General features: G+C 28.0%; 1 protein-coding gene across 1 annotated transcript; it reads left to right on the top strand.

Annotated features, from left to right (window-relative positions):
• Positions 1-17299: 17299 nt before the first annotated feature.
• LOC105846782 (uncharacterized) lies at positions 17300-18556 on the top strand. Its single transcript, XM_065794962.1, has one exon. The coding sequence runs from the start codon at positions 17300-17302 to the stop codon at positions 18554-18556; it is 1257 nt and encodes a 418-aa protein (XP_065651034.1).
• Positions 18557-20232: the final 1676 nt, after the last annotated feature.

The following is a 20232-nucleotide window of genomic DNA, read 5'->3' as shown; positions in this document are numbered from 1 at the left end:
ATTAAGTTGACCTACCATCTGACAAAAAAATTATTTTTAAAACTTGTCTGCTTATTGCATAGATCTATCTTTAACTATAAGCTGGAAAAAAATCAGCTTAAAGAATCATTCTAACTGACTGCAATCTTAACCAGGGTAAAGAAACTATTTTGACTTTTTTCCTTAGTTGCCATGGCAACGGAGTGCCATTTTTTATGATAGATCTTCTTAACATTTAGTGTACTTGGAACATGTAATAACTTTGTTAATGTTTTACTTTAGAAAATAATTTTTTGAGGGGTTTTCCCCCTTAAAAACAACGCAAGTGTGGGTTTTGATAATGTTAACACAAATGTTGTAAAATCAGTTTTATATTATAAATACCTCTTTACATCCCATTTTTAATCTTTCTCTTCAATCTAGTACAGTTCCAGAAAAATTAAAAATTACGCAAGTCTTACCTATTTTTAAATCTCTCGTGATGACATGGATTCTTCAAATTACAGATCAATATCAGTTTTACCATGCTTTTTTAAGTTACTTGAACGTATAATGTGTAATAGACTAAACAGCAACTTAACCATGCAGTTAACCATGTCATCTTTTTTAAAAAACTTGAGCATTATGGAATAAAAAACAATAACTTACTATGGTTTAAAAAATACTTATCAAACAGGCAGCAATACAATCAATATGGAAATGTTAAACATTAAAAAGTATAAAATGTGGAGTTCCTCAAGGCTCAATTATAGGACCGTTACTGTTTTCTCTTTATATGAATGATCTATCTCTTACCTCGAACTTATTAATTTTGTTTGCGAATGACTCCAATCTATTCTCATACGGATATTAAAACCCACTTTAAAGTAGTTAATGAAGAAGTAAGCAAAGTAAACGAATGGTTTGTTTGTAATAAACTTCACTTAACGTTAACAAAACTAATTTTATTCAATTTCACAAACCAACTAAAACAGGAAACTTTTCTTTAAAACTACCCAATCTTAAAATTAATAATATAAATATTAATCGATAAACGGTAAACTTTTTAGGTGTTATTTTAGACGAAAATTTATCACGAAGCAAACATATTAGCACTCTTGAAAGAAAACTTTCAATAAAAATTGCAATGATGTATAAAGCAAAGCCATTTTTAGATATAAGATCTTTAAAAAGTTTATATTTTTCCTTTATACATAGCTATTTAACTAACGGCAATATTGTATGGGCTGGCACCAGCTACGCTAAATTAAAAGAAATTTATTCTAAACAAAAAACATGCACGTAGAATTGTATTTTGAGCAACAAAAACTGTGCCTTGTGAGCCACTTCTACGTAAACTCAATGCATTATATGTGTTTAAAATCAACATATTCCTAATCATACAACTCACGTATAAAATAAAGCATGGGCTGTCTCCAACAATGTTCTATCCTTATTTTGGAGATGTAAGCCATAAATACCCCACCAAGTTTTCAGAAAATAATTTTGTAACTCAAAAATATAATCTAAAGTTATGTTCTTATTCGATTTAGTACCGGGGACCAATTTTGTGGAAAAACTTTCAGCATATTGTTAATATTAAAGAAAAAGCATTTCAGCAATTCAAATCTAAATTAAGACGTTATTTAGTACGGATTTTAATATAGCAAATTTTCTCTGTAACATTTAGAAGTTATTAAACCAAATTTGCACCAAAAATTTAAAAATCTAGATCAATTAACAAATAAGCAAAGTTAATATTAGGAATTTCATTGTCTTTATCAGACTTTCATTGAAATTATTTAAATTAAATAATTTTAAAAAAAGACAATTTTAAGATGTTAAGAAATAAAAAAAAGTAATAAAATAATTAAATTTTAATTATTTCATTTTAATTATTTCATTACTCTTTTTATTTCTTAACATCTTAAAATTGTCTTTTTTTTAAATGGTGTTGCTTATATATTACGGATGTTTATTTACGTTACTATTGCGGCTCGGTGATAAGGCAATTGTATTTTTTTTATATTGTTGTACATTGTAAACATTTTTTAGGCGAAATAAACCAACTAAAGTATATATTAGAGTTGAATTTGCTTTTTACAATCTTTATAATCTATTTTTAAAAATGTGAGGATATATGTATTATCAAAAAGGGATTCATTATAAATGTTAAAACAATGCAGACATCAAAAAGATAATATTTTAACAAGAAAGTCCATAACTCACATCATAGTTATTTAAATGTGGTGTGACTTATGGACAAACAGTCTAATAGTTGAATATAATGTAAAGTCAGATCATATACTCCATTCATTGCTCTATGGATTATATTACTTAATGAAAGTTGTTGTTCATATGGATACTGGAATAAGTTCGCGGAAAGCATCTGCCCGTAGTTGCCAGTTCGTTGAAGTAGTAAAAAATATATGCAGAAATTGATTAGCAAAAAAATTGTAACCTAGTGGGATTTTGCTGGTTTATCAAGTCAAGGGGGTGGTACTTTAACACACAATTGAACAATAATTATTTTGAACATTGAGAAAAAATAGAAAACTAATTGCTGATCACATTTTGAATTATTACGACATAATAATATCTGAGCGGTCTCTTATTGTCCATAACTTTATTATTTTTTTCAAGTTATTAAAGTGCTCAAAGAAATCCTTACAGTCTTATCGCGGAGCGCCGTGAAATAGCATTTAACCTTTTCGCGACTAAGGTAAAAAGAGCTATAGAGAAGACTGGGGCTAGTTGACAGCAGGGATAAGTTGACAAACTGTGTTTATCTTCAAATCATTTCATCAGAAAGTGCCAAAAATTTCGTACAACCTTTCTAATTGACCATTTCATCTTTCACTGGAATATTGTTAGAATTCGCGTATGCGCATGAGAGATATTGGAATGTTTGTGTTTTTTGGACAAAAACGTAACTTTTGGAACATTGCTTCCTTTTTACTTTACAAAGAAAATACTTTACTGTATGAAAAAAGATTTGTGGAAAAAAATTTCAGTTACAATTGGTTTACTATTTCCAATCTTTTTTTTTTTTAATAGTTGCCGTTTTTCAGGATCTATAGACCAGGGTTGGCCAAAACGTGGCTCGCGAACCGCATGCGGCTCTTGGAATTTCATAAGGGCTCTTTTCGTATTTACTTTATTTAATCGCAAAACTTAATTTTTCGAAATGGATAATCAATCAATCAATCATTTATTTCACTTTATAAAATAAAATTAATACAAACCTAAGATCAGTCACAAACAGTTATGTCACTGACAAAAACGTGACGACCTACAAATATTAACCGTAAATTTGTAAAAGTATATAAACTTAATAGTAAATTAATAATAATAATAAAATTAATAATAATAATAAAATTAATAATGATAACAAAGTAGTAATAGTTGTAATAATAACAGTAGTAATAACAATAATGATTATAATTATAATAATAACATTAGTAATTTGCAACAGTAGCAATAATAAAAATAATAAGTTCAATTATAGAGATAATAATAATGCTTAACAATAACAATATGTGCATAGAAGTGGTCATTTGGGGAAGTGCTATAAATAGTACTATATAAGCTATACCTATATTTATATACATACATACATACATACATACATACATACATACATACATACATACATACATACATACATACATACATACATACATACATACATACATACATACATACATACATACATACATACATACATACATACATACATACATACATACATACATACATACATACATACATACATACATACATACATACATACATACATACATACATACATACATACATACATACATACATACATACATACATACATACATACATACATACATACATACATACATACATACATACATACATACATACATACATACATACATACATACATACATACATACATCAGGGGCGGATCTAGGGGGTATCCTGTGTTGCCCATGATTCACCCATAATATTCTAAGAAGTTATAAAAATTTCCGATTCATAATATAAAAAATACTAAACTTAAATTTATAGTATACAAATATGTATATATGAGTTCTTTGAAAAAATAAATATTGCCTTTATAGAAAAACATACACGGCTTTAACAATGTTTCAAAGACTCTCTCTCTCCTCCGTGATGTTTCAAAATGCCGCTATTAATCAGGATTCTTTTTTTAAAGTAAACGGAACCGAAAGAACCCTTTTAATCAATCGTTACTGCAATGTATTTATTTTGGTTGCCGTAATTAAGGCCAAAAAAATCCCTATTGTTTCAGGATTCATTTGACCCGAATTTCCGGTTGACAACAAAAAAAAGTTGCAGGAACGTTTGATCAAAAGGGTTCTCTCGGTTCCGTTTATATATAGAAATGAATCCTTAATTATTCCAATAACGCCTTAATTATTCGTATAAACTTTATTCGAATAATTAAAGCTTTAAGATAAAGCTATAAGTATTCGAATAAATTGAAGTTTTATCAAAAATTAGTTTAAAGTAATTTTTAATACAAATTTTACTTTTGTTTGCAATTATGGATTTGTTGCTATCCAATGCTATTAAAGCCAAGCATTTGCCTAATATTACGACTTACAAAGTAAAGCTTCGTAATAATCTCAAAGATTTAAATTCAAAGTTTCCTGTTGTAAACAAAAATCTTCTTTCTTTAAGAAATTCTGAACTGGAAGCTTTTATTCCCATGCAAAAATGAAGACTATATTGTTTTAAAGTATGAGTTTAAACGCGTTTTTTTATGTTTTATTTTGTTTATAAAACAATAATTCTTAACAAATAACCTTTAGTTAAATATGTTTTTTTTAGTTATATTTAGTTTATATATGATATGACTTTACAGGTCAATGGAAAATGGTAACTGTCTTTTCAACTCTGCTGCTTTATTAATAAATTCATCAGATAAAACACATGAAATTCTTCGACTATTAACTTCTGTTGAGTTGTTTGAGAAAGCTACCTTTTATTCAAGATACCCAATAATCTTAAACCAAGTGGAATCTAAAAGTTTTTCTTCACTCTCTAGTGTTTTCATGGCATGTGTTTCATTTGAGTCTTCTGATTCTTTTACAGAATTAAATGATATAAATATTTCTGAACTTATAAAAAAAGAAGACTATAACAATTGCAGAAACAATAAATTTGCTTCTTTTCTTTGTTTAATTGCATTATCTACAGTGTTAAATAAGCAAATTCGTTCTGTTTATCCCGAATTTGGACTTGAAAAATATAAAAAGTTATTTAATGTGAGTATATACCCACGTGGTATTTTATGGGGCAACACTGATTGTCGCTCTATTTCCAAGGATAAAGATATGTGGTCACCAAATCATTTTGTCCCTATTGTGAAAAGAGAAGTTTTATGCTTAAAGAAATTTGTCAAAAGTGATTTAAAAAGAGGATCGTGTTCAGTTTTGCCAAGTGTTCTATTGCATTCTTCTGTTACCACTAAGGTTCTTAATTTATCTTGTCAACCTCCTAAAAATCCATTTTCTAATAAAAAATCATTAGTTCAATCTCACATAAAGTTTTGCATAGATAATGAAACTAAAATTGTAGATGTAAATATTGATATTACTCCTAATCCATATATTAATCTTAGTTAATTGTATTCCTTGTACATCAGATCAGCCTTCAAGTCTTCCTTTTAATGATGTTTCTACTTACTATGAGCGCGGTAGACATCTATCTGCTGGCAAAGATGATTCAATGTTATTAGATCTAGTTAATAAAATATTTATTCCTAACTTGTCTTTTGTTTTTCCTGTTTTTGGTGAAAAAAAAAAACGATCATTTTTACATAAATGGCTACTTGAATATTCCTGGTTAGCTTACTCACAGATTGAAGATGGAGCATACTGCCTTCCATGTACACTGTTGGGTAGCAGAATTCCAAACAATACCACAATAATCAACTTTATTCAAAAACCTTTTAAAATATGGGGTAATGCAACTCGTGCTTATATGGATCACAATAATAATTGTCGACTTCATCAAATGTCAATGCATTGTCTGAACATGCTGCAATCTAGATCTAATTCAAAAAAAAATCTGATTGAAGTTGATATTGATAATCTAAGAAAAAAACTTATTATAAGTAATCGAAATGAATTAATTCCAATTATAAAGACAATTATTTTTCTTGGCCGCAACGATATTGCTTTTCGAGCTCATCGTGATGACAGTAAGTATCATCCACAGATTGGAGAAACATGTAAAGACAACATTGGTATAAATAACTTTGTAGAGCTTTTAAATTTTCGTATTGAAGCAGGTGATAAAGCTCTTGAGCACCATATTCGTTCTGCTCTTGAAAAATGCAACTTATATATCTAAAACCGCACAAAACGAACTTATTGAATGCTGTGGAAAAACAATCGAAGAAGTTCTAATTAAGAAAATTAAAAAGTCAGATTATTTTTCTATCTTGTGTGATGGAGCCTCTGATTGTTCTAATGTTGAACAGCTATCTCTAGTTATAAGATACATTGACTGTGATAATGTTATTTGTGAAGACTTTCTACGGTTTATTGAATGTAAATCTGGTACAACTGGTCAAGCAAAATTAATTGATACATGTCGAACTAGATGGGTTCAGAAACTTAAAGGTCTGGATGTTTTTTTTGATAACCACATATCCGTTTTTCATTCAATGGAAGAAATGGCATACAATGAAGGTAAGAGTTATAATATTGATACTTCTTCAAAAGCTTCATGTTTTTTAAATCTTATGGCAAATTTTTCTTTTATTGTGAGCTTAGTTTTAACAAAACAAATAATGGACTATTTCTACGCCATCACTGTTGTTCTCCAAACTAAAGCATTTGATATATCACAACAGTGTAATGAAATAAATTGTTTAAAAACTCGAATTTTAGATTTAAAAAAAAGTGTTGATGTCTATCATAACGAATGGTACTTAATTGCTCTTGACCTAGCTAAGACTCTAGATGTTTCAGAAGTTAAACCAAGGCTCTGTGGCAGACAAGTTTATAGAGATAATTATCCCTCTGACACAGTTTCAGATTATTTCAAATATTCCATCACATCTCCTCTTCTAGATCATTTAATTAATGAATTAGAAGATAGATTTGATGAAGGTGAGATGATTGTTTACAAAGGTTTATCTGGTATTCCTGCAACTGTTGTAAAAAAAATAAAGAAAAATGTTTTTGGAAATCAGATTTTATGGAATTTTTGCATTTTTGTATATCGGATATGCCTCATTCTATATCAATTCATGCTGAATTAGATTTGTGGGAAACATTTTGGAACAATCAATCTGTGATCCCATCCACTATTTCAGAGATTTTAAAGTCTATTGATATGAGGGGTTTCCCAAACATTAGGGAAGGTTTTTTAATAATGGGAACAATTCCAATTACTACATGTGAATGCAAGAGGAGCATTTCTATTATACGCAGACTGAAAACTTATATGCGAAGCCGCATGACAGAGTCAAGATTTAATTCTTTAGCTCTGATGTCTATTCATCAAGAAATAATTCCTAATGTAGAAAGAGTTTTAAATATTTTTTCTGTTTTAGGGGAACGACGCTTAGAGTTGGTTTTTACCTAATATTAATTTATTAATTTCTTTTTTGTTTATTGACTATATTCGTGTATTTTATTTTATATTTAAGATTACCTTATATTTAGTGAAAATTAGAAAAGCAACATAAAAAATTAAAAATAAAACCCTATTAAAAAAATTTGGCCTAATTGTCTATCAAGAAAAGGAAAGAATCCAGAAATGGAGGACTAACCTAAGGCAACAATATTAATACTTTACATAAACTGCCTATCAAGAAAAGGTAAGAATCCAGAAATGGAGGGCTAACCTAAGGCAACAATACAAATATTTTACACTAACTGCCTATTAAGAAAAGGAAAGAATCCAGAAATGCAGGGCTAACCTTAGGCCACATGACAGTTTACAGATGGAGTGCAAAGTCCTATGGCTTACCTTCTCGTTGGTGCACTTCGTTAAATAGGTTAGACAAGTAAAAAATGTCTAATTTATGAACAGAATAGCCAAGGCAATATTTTTATTAGTTTTGTTTTATATGGGTAATTGAGAACAATGCCAAGTAAGTAATAATAAAGTACTGATGCCGCTTTGATGACGAATTATAGTCGGCGATATTTTTTTGCAACCTTAACCCCCCCCCCTCGCAAGCCCGGGGGAGGGGTTTACAAAAAAATATCGCCGACTATATTTTGGCAGTTCGAAAAAAAACAGGCAATTCCCACAAAAAATCCTGCATCCGCCCCTGTACATACATACATACATATACATACACACATATATACATATACAAACATACACACAATACATACATATACATAATCACACATTTGCATATATGTAAATAAACACATATAAATAAATAAGTAAACACATTATACATATACATGTACATAAACACAATGCACACTCAGGTTCATACAAATATGTACAAATATGGAACAGAAGGGTAAGGAGTAGTAAAAGAGATAACTGAATAGGTTTAAAATAAGGGAAAACTAAAAGCTGTTATATTTTAGAAAAATAGACAGAATTAATTGAAGATATAAGATAGTGAAAATGCTGTGTTAGAATTTTATTGAGTGTTTTTATGAAGGGTAAATTTTTTGATATTGGCAATGAAAGCATTGCTAGTAATGTTTAGGAGATTTATTTTTATTGAAAGTGGCAGAGAGTTCCAAGAGTGAATTGATTGGTATTTAGTAGATTGAATACCATATTTGCTAGTTTTTTTTGAAGGTAAAGCTAGTTTATAACAAGATGTTGATCTAAGTTTGTAATTATGGATATCACTTGTGAATTTAAAATAGTTGTTGAATGCAATAGGCATGGTATTATGAATGATATCCCATTCATAATACCATGCCTATGGCATTCAACACAAAAACACAGTTTAACAAGAAGATGAGTTCATCTAACTTCAAGATATTTGATAACCTATACAATAAGTCTGGATAAAGTAAATACTAACAATAACTCACTTCGCAACTGCAGTAAGAAAAGAAAAATTGATGACGAGAAAAGAATATTTAATGAAGATTGGACAGAAAAATTTGCATTTATTGAATAAGAAAATAAACCATTATGTTTACTTTGTAATCAAGAACTTGCTCATAACAAGTCAGGGAACGTTAAACGCCACTATGAAACAAATCATATAAATTTTTCCAAGGAATATCCATTAAATTCAGATTACAGGAAAAATAAAATTGAGTTGCTCAAAACGATAATTAACAATCAAATAAATGATTCATCTTTCAATAAAGAATCAATTATTACCAGAGAAGCAAGTTTTGTTATAGCATGGAACATTGCAAAAGAAAAACATCCATACACTGATGGAGAATTTTTAAAGCAAAATATTTCAGATGTCCTTTTAGTTTTAGATCCTAAAAATAGCAAAATCCAAAGGTTAGTTTCACAGATTCCTATTTCTTGACATACAACTGAAAGAAGAATATCTGAGATTAGTGCTGATATTGAGCAGCAAATGTTGAATGACTTAAAAAACTGTAAAGCATTTAGTTTAGCTCTGGATGAATCAACAGATGTTCAAGATAAATCTCAAATGGCCGTATTTGTAACTTATGTAACATCAGATGTAATTGTGAAAGAAGAATTACTAGATTTGGTTGAGCTAAAAGATACAACTCGTGGAGTTGATATAAAGGAAGCTCTTGAAACAGTTCTAGTTAAAGCCAATGCACCTATCAACAAACTTGTTAATGTTGCTACAAATGGTGCACCAGCGATGGTTGGCAAACATGTTGGACTTATTAGTTTATTAAAAAGTGATCCTTAGTATCCAGAGTTCATTCCAGTTCATTGTTTAATTTAATTTTTCAATTGTTCTAAAATCAGTGTCAGAAATTGTTAATTATATACGATCAAATGCTAAAAATCACAGACAGTTTAAAAACTTTATTAATGAATTGGATCTTGCTGACAAACCAAATGATTTATCATTTTACTGTGCTGTACGGTGGCTTTCAAGTAGTGATGCTATATTTAAGTTTGTAGAATTATTAGAACCAATTAAAGCTTTTGTAATTGAAAAGAAAAAGGCTTTTGAAATTCTTGATGATATGATTTTTTTGCAAGATCTTATGTTTTTGACTGATATAATGCAACTTTTATAAAGTCTGAATTTGTCTCTTCAGGGAAAAGAAAAAATTATATCTGATCTTGCTCAAACTATTTTTAGTTTTCAAAAAAAAATTATCCTTTTTCAGAAAGATCTTACTTTAAAAACCTTTAACCATTTTCTTCAAATGAAAACGATAATTATTTCTAATCCTTTAATTCAGTATGATGATCATAAGATTGAATCATACAGGGGAAAATTACAGAGTTTACTAGAAGACTTTCAAAAAATGTTTATGGATTTGCATGCACTTAAATCATCTTTAAGATTTATATTAAATCCTTTTTTAATTGATATCATTACTGATGATTGTCCAATTCCATCAAACATGGTTGAAGAAGTATCTCATTTTGAAACAGAACTATTAGATCTCCAAGAAGATCAAAATCTTGTAATGCTGCATAAAACACTGACTTTATTGGAATTTTGGAAGATAGTGCCTGAGGTAAAGTATCCCTTACTAAAAAAAATTAGTATAAAATTTATTTCAATTTTTGGTTCAACATACACATGTGAATCTTTATTTTCCACCATGAAATTTGTCAAACCAAAGTATCGTGCAAATCTCACCACTGAGCATTTGTCAAAGTTACTTAGAACAGCAACTACAAGCTTAAAGCCAGATTTTAAGAGACTTGCAAGTAAAGTTCAGATTCTTAGTGCCTAATTGGAAAATTTATAACTGTTTGTAATTTTTTTACTTTTTTAAAAACTTATGATGTGAATATGCTTTTTTTAACAATTCTATAAATGTGAGTATAAATTCTATAAATGGTTTTCTAGTTTGAGTAAAAAGCGAATCAGATTTTTATTTAACTTGATTGAAATGAATTTTTTGAAACACTCAAGATAGGTTGAAATTTTAAACAAGCCTACATTTAAAGTAAAGTTTTTGTCTTTGAAAATTTTTTTTTTTTAATTTAGACATAAAAACTAGTTGTAAATATCAAATTTGTACACAAAAAGTTTTTTAGAAAAAGTTCTTCAGAAAAATTTATTTCTTTTCATAAAAAATTTAATTTTCAATATCATGAAGTATTTTAAAACACTTATTATTTATCTAAATTTTTTGCAAAAAAACTTTAAAAAAAGAATGCATAATAATTATCTTAACGAATTTTTTAATATATTCGCGTGTGTGCATAAATAAACATTTCTAAATAAAAAGTTTTTCATTTAGACAAAGGTGGCAGACCTTTATCTAAATGAAAAACGTTCAATTATTTTTTAATCGAAACCGGAAGAACTACTAAATAAACGATCTAAGTTGAAATCAAAATACCGTCGCGAAAACAAGTGTTTTCTTAAAAATTACTTAGCTAGCTACAAACCTAATTAACTTAAAACATTCACTCATAGAATATTCTATTTACAAATATAGAAGTTATTTATTTTATTTATTTAGTTTTAGTCTAATTAAATTTAAATTAACTAAATTAAAAAATTTTATTTCTCCACTTTATAAACTAATTACTAATAAATAATACGTATTTACTAACAAATAAACTTCCGTTCCCAAACCTAAATGAAACCGTTATTTTCAAAGCCAAATTTATAGCAGAATTAATATTTCTTCTTTTTGATTGTGTAAGCATTTAAATTCCGAGTTAAAAAACAATATTTTGTTACCAATATTATTATTAATATGAATTACTAGTAGGCATCGCCGATTCGGTTCGTAAAGTCAGCAAAAAGTCAGACAGACTTATTTTGCGGATTAAAACAGTCCGATCGTTAAATATTTTACAAACCATAATCCAAAAAATAACTTACGAACTAATAGCGAATTTTTTTTTTCGGATTCTCTTTGCTGTTCGGATTATTAATCCAAAAAATTTTTACGAACTGCTCGCGGATTTTTATTTGGCGAATTTTTTTTGATGTTCGGATTGTTAATCCGAAAAACTTTTACGAAACAATTTAACTTTAATTCGCTTAGCGAATTATACAAATTGCGTTCCGTTCGCGTCACCATGGTGTGATCCAAATAAAATACTTTTTTATTGTGCGCGTCCTATAAATAGTGGATTTCTTTTTTAATTTCAATCATTCCTATTTGGAAATCTTAACCTACAACAATTCGTTCAACAGATCAGCAAGTCTACTTCACTTACATTTATTACTGTAAGCCATTATTATATTATTTTGATTTATAAGTTTAGAATTTTTCAAACTCAGTTTTTGCGGGGTTTTTTTTTTTTTTTTGTGGACCAAATTCTTTAGCGAATTAATTCGCTTTTGCGGATTGCTTCAATAACTGGATTGGTCCGATAAAATTTATATTGTTATATTTCTTCTACTTAAATAGAAATAGAAATAAAAATAGAAATAGAGATAAAAACTAGTTTGAAAAATTGTTACGTTCATTTCAACAAGGCAAATAATTAGTTCTTTTGTTGAAAACATTATGCATGCCTCTAAAATATCATTTATTGTTAAGACAAATATTAAGGAAAATTTTCAAACAACTTTTAAATAATTAGTTCTTTTTCGAAAAATGTTTGCAAGCATCACGTATTATTAAGGCAAATATTAAGGAAATAATATTTGCTTAATATTTTTAATAATACTCCCTCAATATTTCCGAAATATTGAGGCAGATATTTCAATAAAAAGTCCGTAAACCGAAAATGGAATTCTGGAAACAAAACCAGTATATTTACCCAATAATGTCAAGGCTTGCCAGAAAAAACCTCTGTATACCAGCTGCATCATCAACATCTGAAAGAGTTTTCTCGACAGCAGGGAATATATACAGCTCGAGAAGAAACAATCTTTCAATCTCAAAAGTTGAGATGTTGGTATATATGAAAGAAAATAATAAGCAACTCAGAAAAATTCAAGACATTGAGTGGCCAGGAAATGAATTCGGAGAATGATTCGTTTTCAGTCTGATTTTGACTTTTTTATTTCTTAACGTGAAATTCAATTCGTTTCATTGTATATTTGAATATTGTAAATAAATAAAAATGAACCTTATTTCAAAAACATTCTTTATTCTGAATCCGTATAAATCCGTAAAAAGAATATCGGTTCGGATTCCAATTCGAAAAAAAATTTTCGAATTGCAATCCGATCCGAAAGCATCGAATCGGATTGCAGTCCGAAAAAATAATCCGAAAAAATTTTAACGAACTTTTTTCCATTACTTTCGGATCAAATAAATCCGTAAGTAATTTGAACCGTTCAGCAAGGATAGTTTGGTGCACAATCCGACAATCCGATAAACAGTAACGGATCGGCGGTCTCTAATTATTAGTATTAGTATATAAATGTTAATTTGCTGATTCCTGCAAAATAGAATGAATTCGCAAAATGTAAGAAATGCAACAAAGGGAAAAAATCACGTGATGGCAGTACTAGCAATTTCTACATATATCTAAGGGCAAGCCATGAAATCGACTTACTAAAGGCTGAATTACTAACGCTGACATCAATCAAAAAACCAATTTGACAAGTCGCTGCTTGTAGCTTTTTCTAGATTGACTGTCCTTAAAGGACAACTCTTAAACGTATTTGTTATATCAGCTGAACTGAGAACTTCGCTAAAAACACGTGGGTTTGTTGCTTTGTAACCGGTAACTCGAAAAGTGGTATTCAAATACGCAAACACAATCTGAAAGAGAGAGTCGTATTTAAGTTCACTTATCCTCGATTGCAAGGAGTGCGATTCAGTTTGATATTTAATGATGTTAATGGCTAAGGTGCATTGACAAATATACAGTAAAATATTTTGGAAAAGCTCTTCCATTTTCCAACTCTAAAACTTGCTGGAACACCTTTAATAACAGACATTGCTTTTTTGTACTCGAGCATTTTGTTCAAGCAATTTGATAATTGACCTCAGAGACTCATGTTTAGCAAGCTAGCTTCAATACCTGCAGAAAAGACATCAACATTACAAGATTTTAAATCCAGCGCGTAAATCCAACGTCAGTTGAGAAAATTAGAAATTGTAAACTGTTTGACTGAATGAGTGGATCAATTAGCAAGCATACAATGCTCTCCTTTGCACCAGTATTTATCTAATATCAACTTCAATGAAAGGTTTGCTGTATTTTTGACAATAATGTAAACTTTTCATTGAAAGAAATGTATGTTGTGACAATCTTAAATGATAATAAATTTAAAAATTATGGAAGATTAAACGTTTCTAAAAATTTTTCAAAATCAATCCGTAATAAGATTACTGTTTTTGAAGATGTTGATACACGTGAAATATATTTGAAAAACTCTTATAAATGATTTAAAACTTTACAGTGAACAAATCTAGAATTGGAGCATGGATAACAAGTGTAGAATTGGAGCATGGCTAACAAGTGTAGAATTGGAGCATGGATAACAAGTGTAGAATCAGAAAATAGATAACGAATATAGAATTTGAGCATGGATAACAAATGTAGAACCGGAGCATGGATACCAAGCGTAGAATTGGAGCATGGATTTTCTAATTTAAAAATGTTAGTAAAACCTGATTTCTGCTTTTTAACGCATATCACAATGTGATATTTGTCACAAATAAATGACGAATTTTTGTATGCAAACCAGAAAAGAAAATTTACAAAAAATAATTCATATAGTTACGAGTAAAACAATTATTACATATTTTTATGATAATTACATAATTACAATAACAATTATTACATATTTTTATTAGGCCTTTTCTCAATGGATTAGTTTGTTCTATATTATTTTGCTGTAACTGCAGTACTCTAAATGCTGCAATCATGGCGCAATGGTTAGAGATCTGGCTCAGAACCAAAAGGTCCGAAGTTTGACGCCAATTCTAGCCCATTAAAAAGATATAAGTAAAAAAGGAAGATTGGACTTTCTTGTTAAACGGTGATAAGACTGTAGGGACTTTTGGGAGCACCTTAATAACTAAAAAATAATAATAGTAATAAAACGGGACTCAAATTTTCCAGTTATTTAAACGTCACGTTATTTATGCAAAATAATATCTAACGTATTGTCTATTCATTTTCTCACTTAAAACTTATAAAAATATGCAATCAATAATGTGGCATTGCTCTAATACAATTGCATAATTAGAATGATTAACACATTTCACATAAAAAATGCGTCATCTCATTCCAAGACACTAATAAATATATTCTTAGGGTTAAGCTACAAAGCAGTTTAACTACCTACTATTTAGGATAAACATGTATTTAGCTGTACACTTATACGCGTGTATTCTAATGAGCATGAATACAAATAACATTATATTATACTTTGTATACTTTTTTTGTATTTAAAATTTATAACTTTTTATGCTGATATGTATGCTGGTTTTACATTTGTACTATTGATACTTCTACTATTGATACCTAATGCAAGAGACTCTTGAAATATGGAAAATAAGTTTAAAAGTTCATAACTAATGTAAAAAAAACAAAAAAAAACTACCTTGTATGCAGAATTCAATTACTATAAATGATAGCTTTTTTTTTAATGTCATCAAAAAAGAAATTTGATATCACACATCTGAAAAACCCAGTCGCAACTTTAAAACACCTTTCTCAGTAGGTAAATGTTTTTGTTTTTATTTTTGCTAGTAAAATACTTAAGCAATTACTGATGATACATGAAAATGAATTAAAGTTCTTCTAAAAAGCTTTTTAAACTAGCAAACAAAAACAAAAATTAACCTACTAATTACTCTTTAATATTATATTTAATATTCTAAACAATAGTCTGCTATTGTAAATGTATTTCTTATCTTATAAGTTTTGAATTTACAAACGATTTTTTTAAGTTTTATTATTTGAAATACTAATTACTAAAAATATTGTAAAATTTTATAATTTCAATTTTTATTAAAAAAAGTTATTGTAAATTCTTTTTGTAATATTAATACTTATATATCATCTTATTTTACTAATCAGTTCTTAAATATAAATACTCTTTGAATTACTAAATATTTTAAACGTTATATATTTTATTTTTTGCATTTTGTTAAAACATTTTATTTGATGAATATGCATTTTTTTTTGGGGGGGGGGCTTAATGATAAGATGAACTTTGTCTTCTTCAAGCCCCAGTCATGTAAATATTTGTTTTTATAAATTACGAGTGTAAATTATTTTCAATCGGCAAATACAATACTAAAAAAAAAAAAAAAAAAAAAATAATAATAATATTAGGATACACTTTCCGCTTTCAAATTTAATTCAAGTTTAAACTATACTTTAGTGTACTTGATTTTTAGAATGCTTGATTCTTTGGGTGTTTGATTTATGATATAATTTGAACGTGTACTAAAAGCCGCCCCTTCCCCCCACCACTACCATCACCAAAAAATAAAATAAAATTATCCGCAGTTTCACATAAAAAATGATAATATTAACGATTATTTTTCTTTTCATGAAGTGGAAAGCAGTCTATGTTATGCTAAGTAACTGCGAAATTTTAATTGAATATCAAACATATTCACCGCCGTATTGAAATTTGAGTTATATTTACTATAGTTAACACTAAATAAACAGTAATTGGTATCAAAGAAGGATTTTTTAAAGATAAATATAAACAATCAACAATTTTGATTTTTGAGAGAAAACAGTTTTTATAATAAAAAATTTTTTGTTATTAGTTATAAATATTATGTCTTAAAACAGTTTTTAATTATTTTATTATTTAAAACTGTTTTTAGACATTTTATCGCGTGGATAGTTTACGGTATCGGTAAATTTAGGAGGTATCGTATTTAATGAAGTGAAATTAAATAGCTATGGTAAATAAGTTTTTCTGCAAAGAAATATAAAACTTTAGTTTGTATTTAAGAAAAAAAAAGTTGATTATTAGCTTTCTATTCTGCTTTTTTGATAATTAGTTTCGCTTTTATCGTAAGAAGACTTTAAAAACTTGATTATTTTTTTTTATTTTTACTTTTAGAAAATAATTAAGTTCATTTTATTGATCAAAAATGTTTACAAACAGAGTTTAAAGCAACTAGGTATTTTACCTTTTAGCATGTATAAATCCGTCAGGTAATGACAACATTTCTCGATAATGAATCTAAACACGCAACCCCCCAAAAAATGGCTGCAGAAAAGAAAATACACGTTTATTGCGTTTTCAATTCAGATTATTGTTATTGGAATGGAATACAGTCTTACTTTTTTAACGTTATGGTTGTACATCAAGGAAATGATGAACACAAAAACGCCGAAGCTATTTTATGGTCTTGTGTCTGTTTCTTACATGCTCACATCGTCGATTCTGACACCATTTATCGGAAGATTCGTTGATAAAAATAGAAATGTCAATACCTGTTTTTTGATTTGCAATATGCTGATGTTTATTGGAAATACTTTTTACAGTCTCCCTTTTTCACCATTCTTTTTAATTGGAGGAAGAGTTATAGCTGGTTTTGGTGGAGCATTAAAATCTGTTATTGTAAGTGAAACAATTCGGATTTACCCGGCATCTGAAATAAGTTCAAAATTATCAATTTTATCAGTTATGAAAAATTTGGGTTACATGGTTGCCCCAGGTATAAACTTCTTTTTTAAAGGTATAAACTTTTCTATAGGCCGTTGGCATTTACGAGATCTAAATTTCCCCGGTTTTTTCATGGGGTTACTTTGTGTTATCATGGAGGTAGTGACCATAACCATGGTACATAATCTATCAAAAGAATTTGACTATAAAGCATTAGTGGACAAAAATGAAGCTGATGTAATCGAAAAAGACGTCTCCAAAATTGAAAAAGATAAAAAACCTCCGATATTGCAAAACAACGATAATGAAAATTCAGTTTTGATTTTAACCCCAAATAAGCATACTGCTGTTAATATTTTAAAAAAGTTGTTTTTCCATTTTGATTCAGCACTAATTTTGTATTCAAGCTTTTTTTTCGCATTTTTTTTAGTTAACACTGATATATGGTTGCCGTTGTTAGTTATAGAAAAAATGCATCTATCTATTACGGAAATGAACATTTCCTTTTTGGGATCAGGTGTTTTCTGTGCATTATCATTATTACTGTTTATGTGGAAGCCATTGACAGATAAAAGGATGATTTTGCTATTATTGATTGGCTTAGGATGTTTTTGTATTATAAGCGCCGGATTTGTTATTCTGTCATTATACCCGTTAAATAAAGCGTTAAATGTTGTGTTTTGCATTGTGTATATGATTGGTTTTGGAGTTGCTCCAATTATAACAGATGTTTTTCTCATTAACGCACTTGCTAAGATGGTCAACTCAAACGTTTTAACATTTGTTGACGGTATTCGATCGTCAATGTTCTTTGCCGGAGCGTTCTTGGCTTTTGCTAGCTCTGCATTTTTGTTTGATTATGTTGAGATCTTTGGGACAGCTTTTATTGTTGTTATGATACTTATCGGAATATTTTTTAGTATCAGAAAAAATAAGTTACTTTATCCTAAACTTTTACTATGATAAACTATTTATGTTTAATTTTAAATGTATAGTTTAATTAGTATAAATAATTAATAAAAATAAACGCTAAATTTTTTAAATTTAAAACGATAATTTTGTATAATCTAAGATAAAAACTTTTATTTAAACAATTAATCAAAATTTTATTTGAAACTATTTTTTTAATTTGGTTAGGGTTCGTTCATAAAGTACGTACGCTCATAACGGGAGGGGGAAAAGGGTTTCAAATAGCGTTTGAAAGCGTATGGAGTGAGGGGAAGGGGGTAGGGTTTAATTTAAAGATTGTTCGCACTAATTAAAAAAAAAATTCCTTAGTAATGTTTTTTATTCTAATTTATCACAGCTAACAAATACTTGATGATAGCTAAATGCTTTTGAATAAATAATAAATTTTAAAAATAAGTTAAAAAAACAATCATATCATCGCTGTCCGTAATTTGCTAGCTAACCAATAAAAAAGTTAATTTTTCAACTAAGTTCCTACCCAGTCAAGAAATTGATGCCATATTGATATCAAACTAGGATATATATCATGATATGAGACGTTTTTGATATCAACATGATATTAAAATGAAATCACTCGTTGATATCATACTGATCTCAAGGTCTGATATCATAACATGAGAAGTTTATGATATCAAAATGAAATCACTAGCTGATATCATTCTGAATTCAAAGTGTGATATCATAATATGAGAAGCTGAAAATTGAATTGATTGAATGACTTCATTATTGACTTAAATTATGATGACACCGAATGTCTTCCTAAAAAACATACGAATTAGATTTTTAAATAAAAATATTATTCTACCTGAATTATACTTCTTCTTTAATTATTTCTTTTAATTATATTTTAATAAAAATACTTTATTATTATTTTAAATAATTAGAATTTTATAAATATTCTAATAGTTAAAAAATAAAATGTTTGTTAATATGATATAATGTAACTTTACTAAATAAATTGAATATTATTGTCTATTTATTTAGTAAAGTTAAATCATATTATATTAATAAACATTTCATGTGAAATTGATAGTTATATTATATATAAAATATATAAATCAAGATTATATTAGACAAGAGACAGAAAAAAAGTCAATATATTATTTAACAGTTTAATTTGAAAAAATTATTAAATAGTCATATTACAGCGTTAACAAATAAAATACCAAAAAAAGTCATATTTAGATTTTTTCATTCATATTTAAATGTTATGTTAGAGACAGGGATAGACTTGGCTATAGCATCACTTTACAATAGACTATTGACAGACAGACTTGATAAAAACGTTCTTTTGAAATGTTGCATTCCACTTCTTTTCCAAATAAAACTTAGATTTATGTATCATCTGAAAACAATGGTGCAAGCTAAAAATAATAATCAAAATTATTAGCCTTCAAAATAAAAGAGAAGATGAACAAAAAATTTAAAAACTATATTGAAATATGCCAATAAAAAAAAGTGTCACTAAGGTGAATCACTATAAATGTCCTTAAAACTAAAATCACTTTACAAATTTGCAATTAAATAACTACATGCAAATACAATGCATGAAAATCCTCTATCAATAATATAATAGAAAATTACAAAACCAAATATAAATTATCGATTTTTACCTTTTCAACAAATTTTCATCAAATTTGTTCTAGACTATGTAAAGTAACTGAATGTAT

Source organism: Hydra vulgaris, chromosome 04 (assembly GCF_038396675.1).
Source record: "Hydra vulgaris chromosome 04, alternate assembly HydraT2T_AEP".
NCBI classification, from domain to species: domain Eukaryota; kingdom Metazoa; phylum Cnidaria; class Hydrozoa; order Anthoathecata; family Hydridae; genus Hydra; species Hydra vulgaris.
Note: the sequence above shows the minus strand (reverse complement) of the source record. Positions and strands in the feature narration are given on the sequence as shown.

Bases quoted from the DNA above. Each gene is read 5' to 3' on its own strand.
- LOC105846782 (XM_065794962.1), top strand. From the start codon at position 17,300: ATGATGAACACAAAAACGCCGAAGCTATTTTATGGTCTTGTGTCTGTT.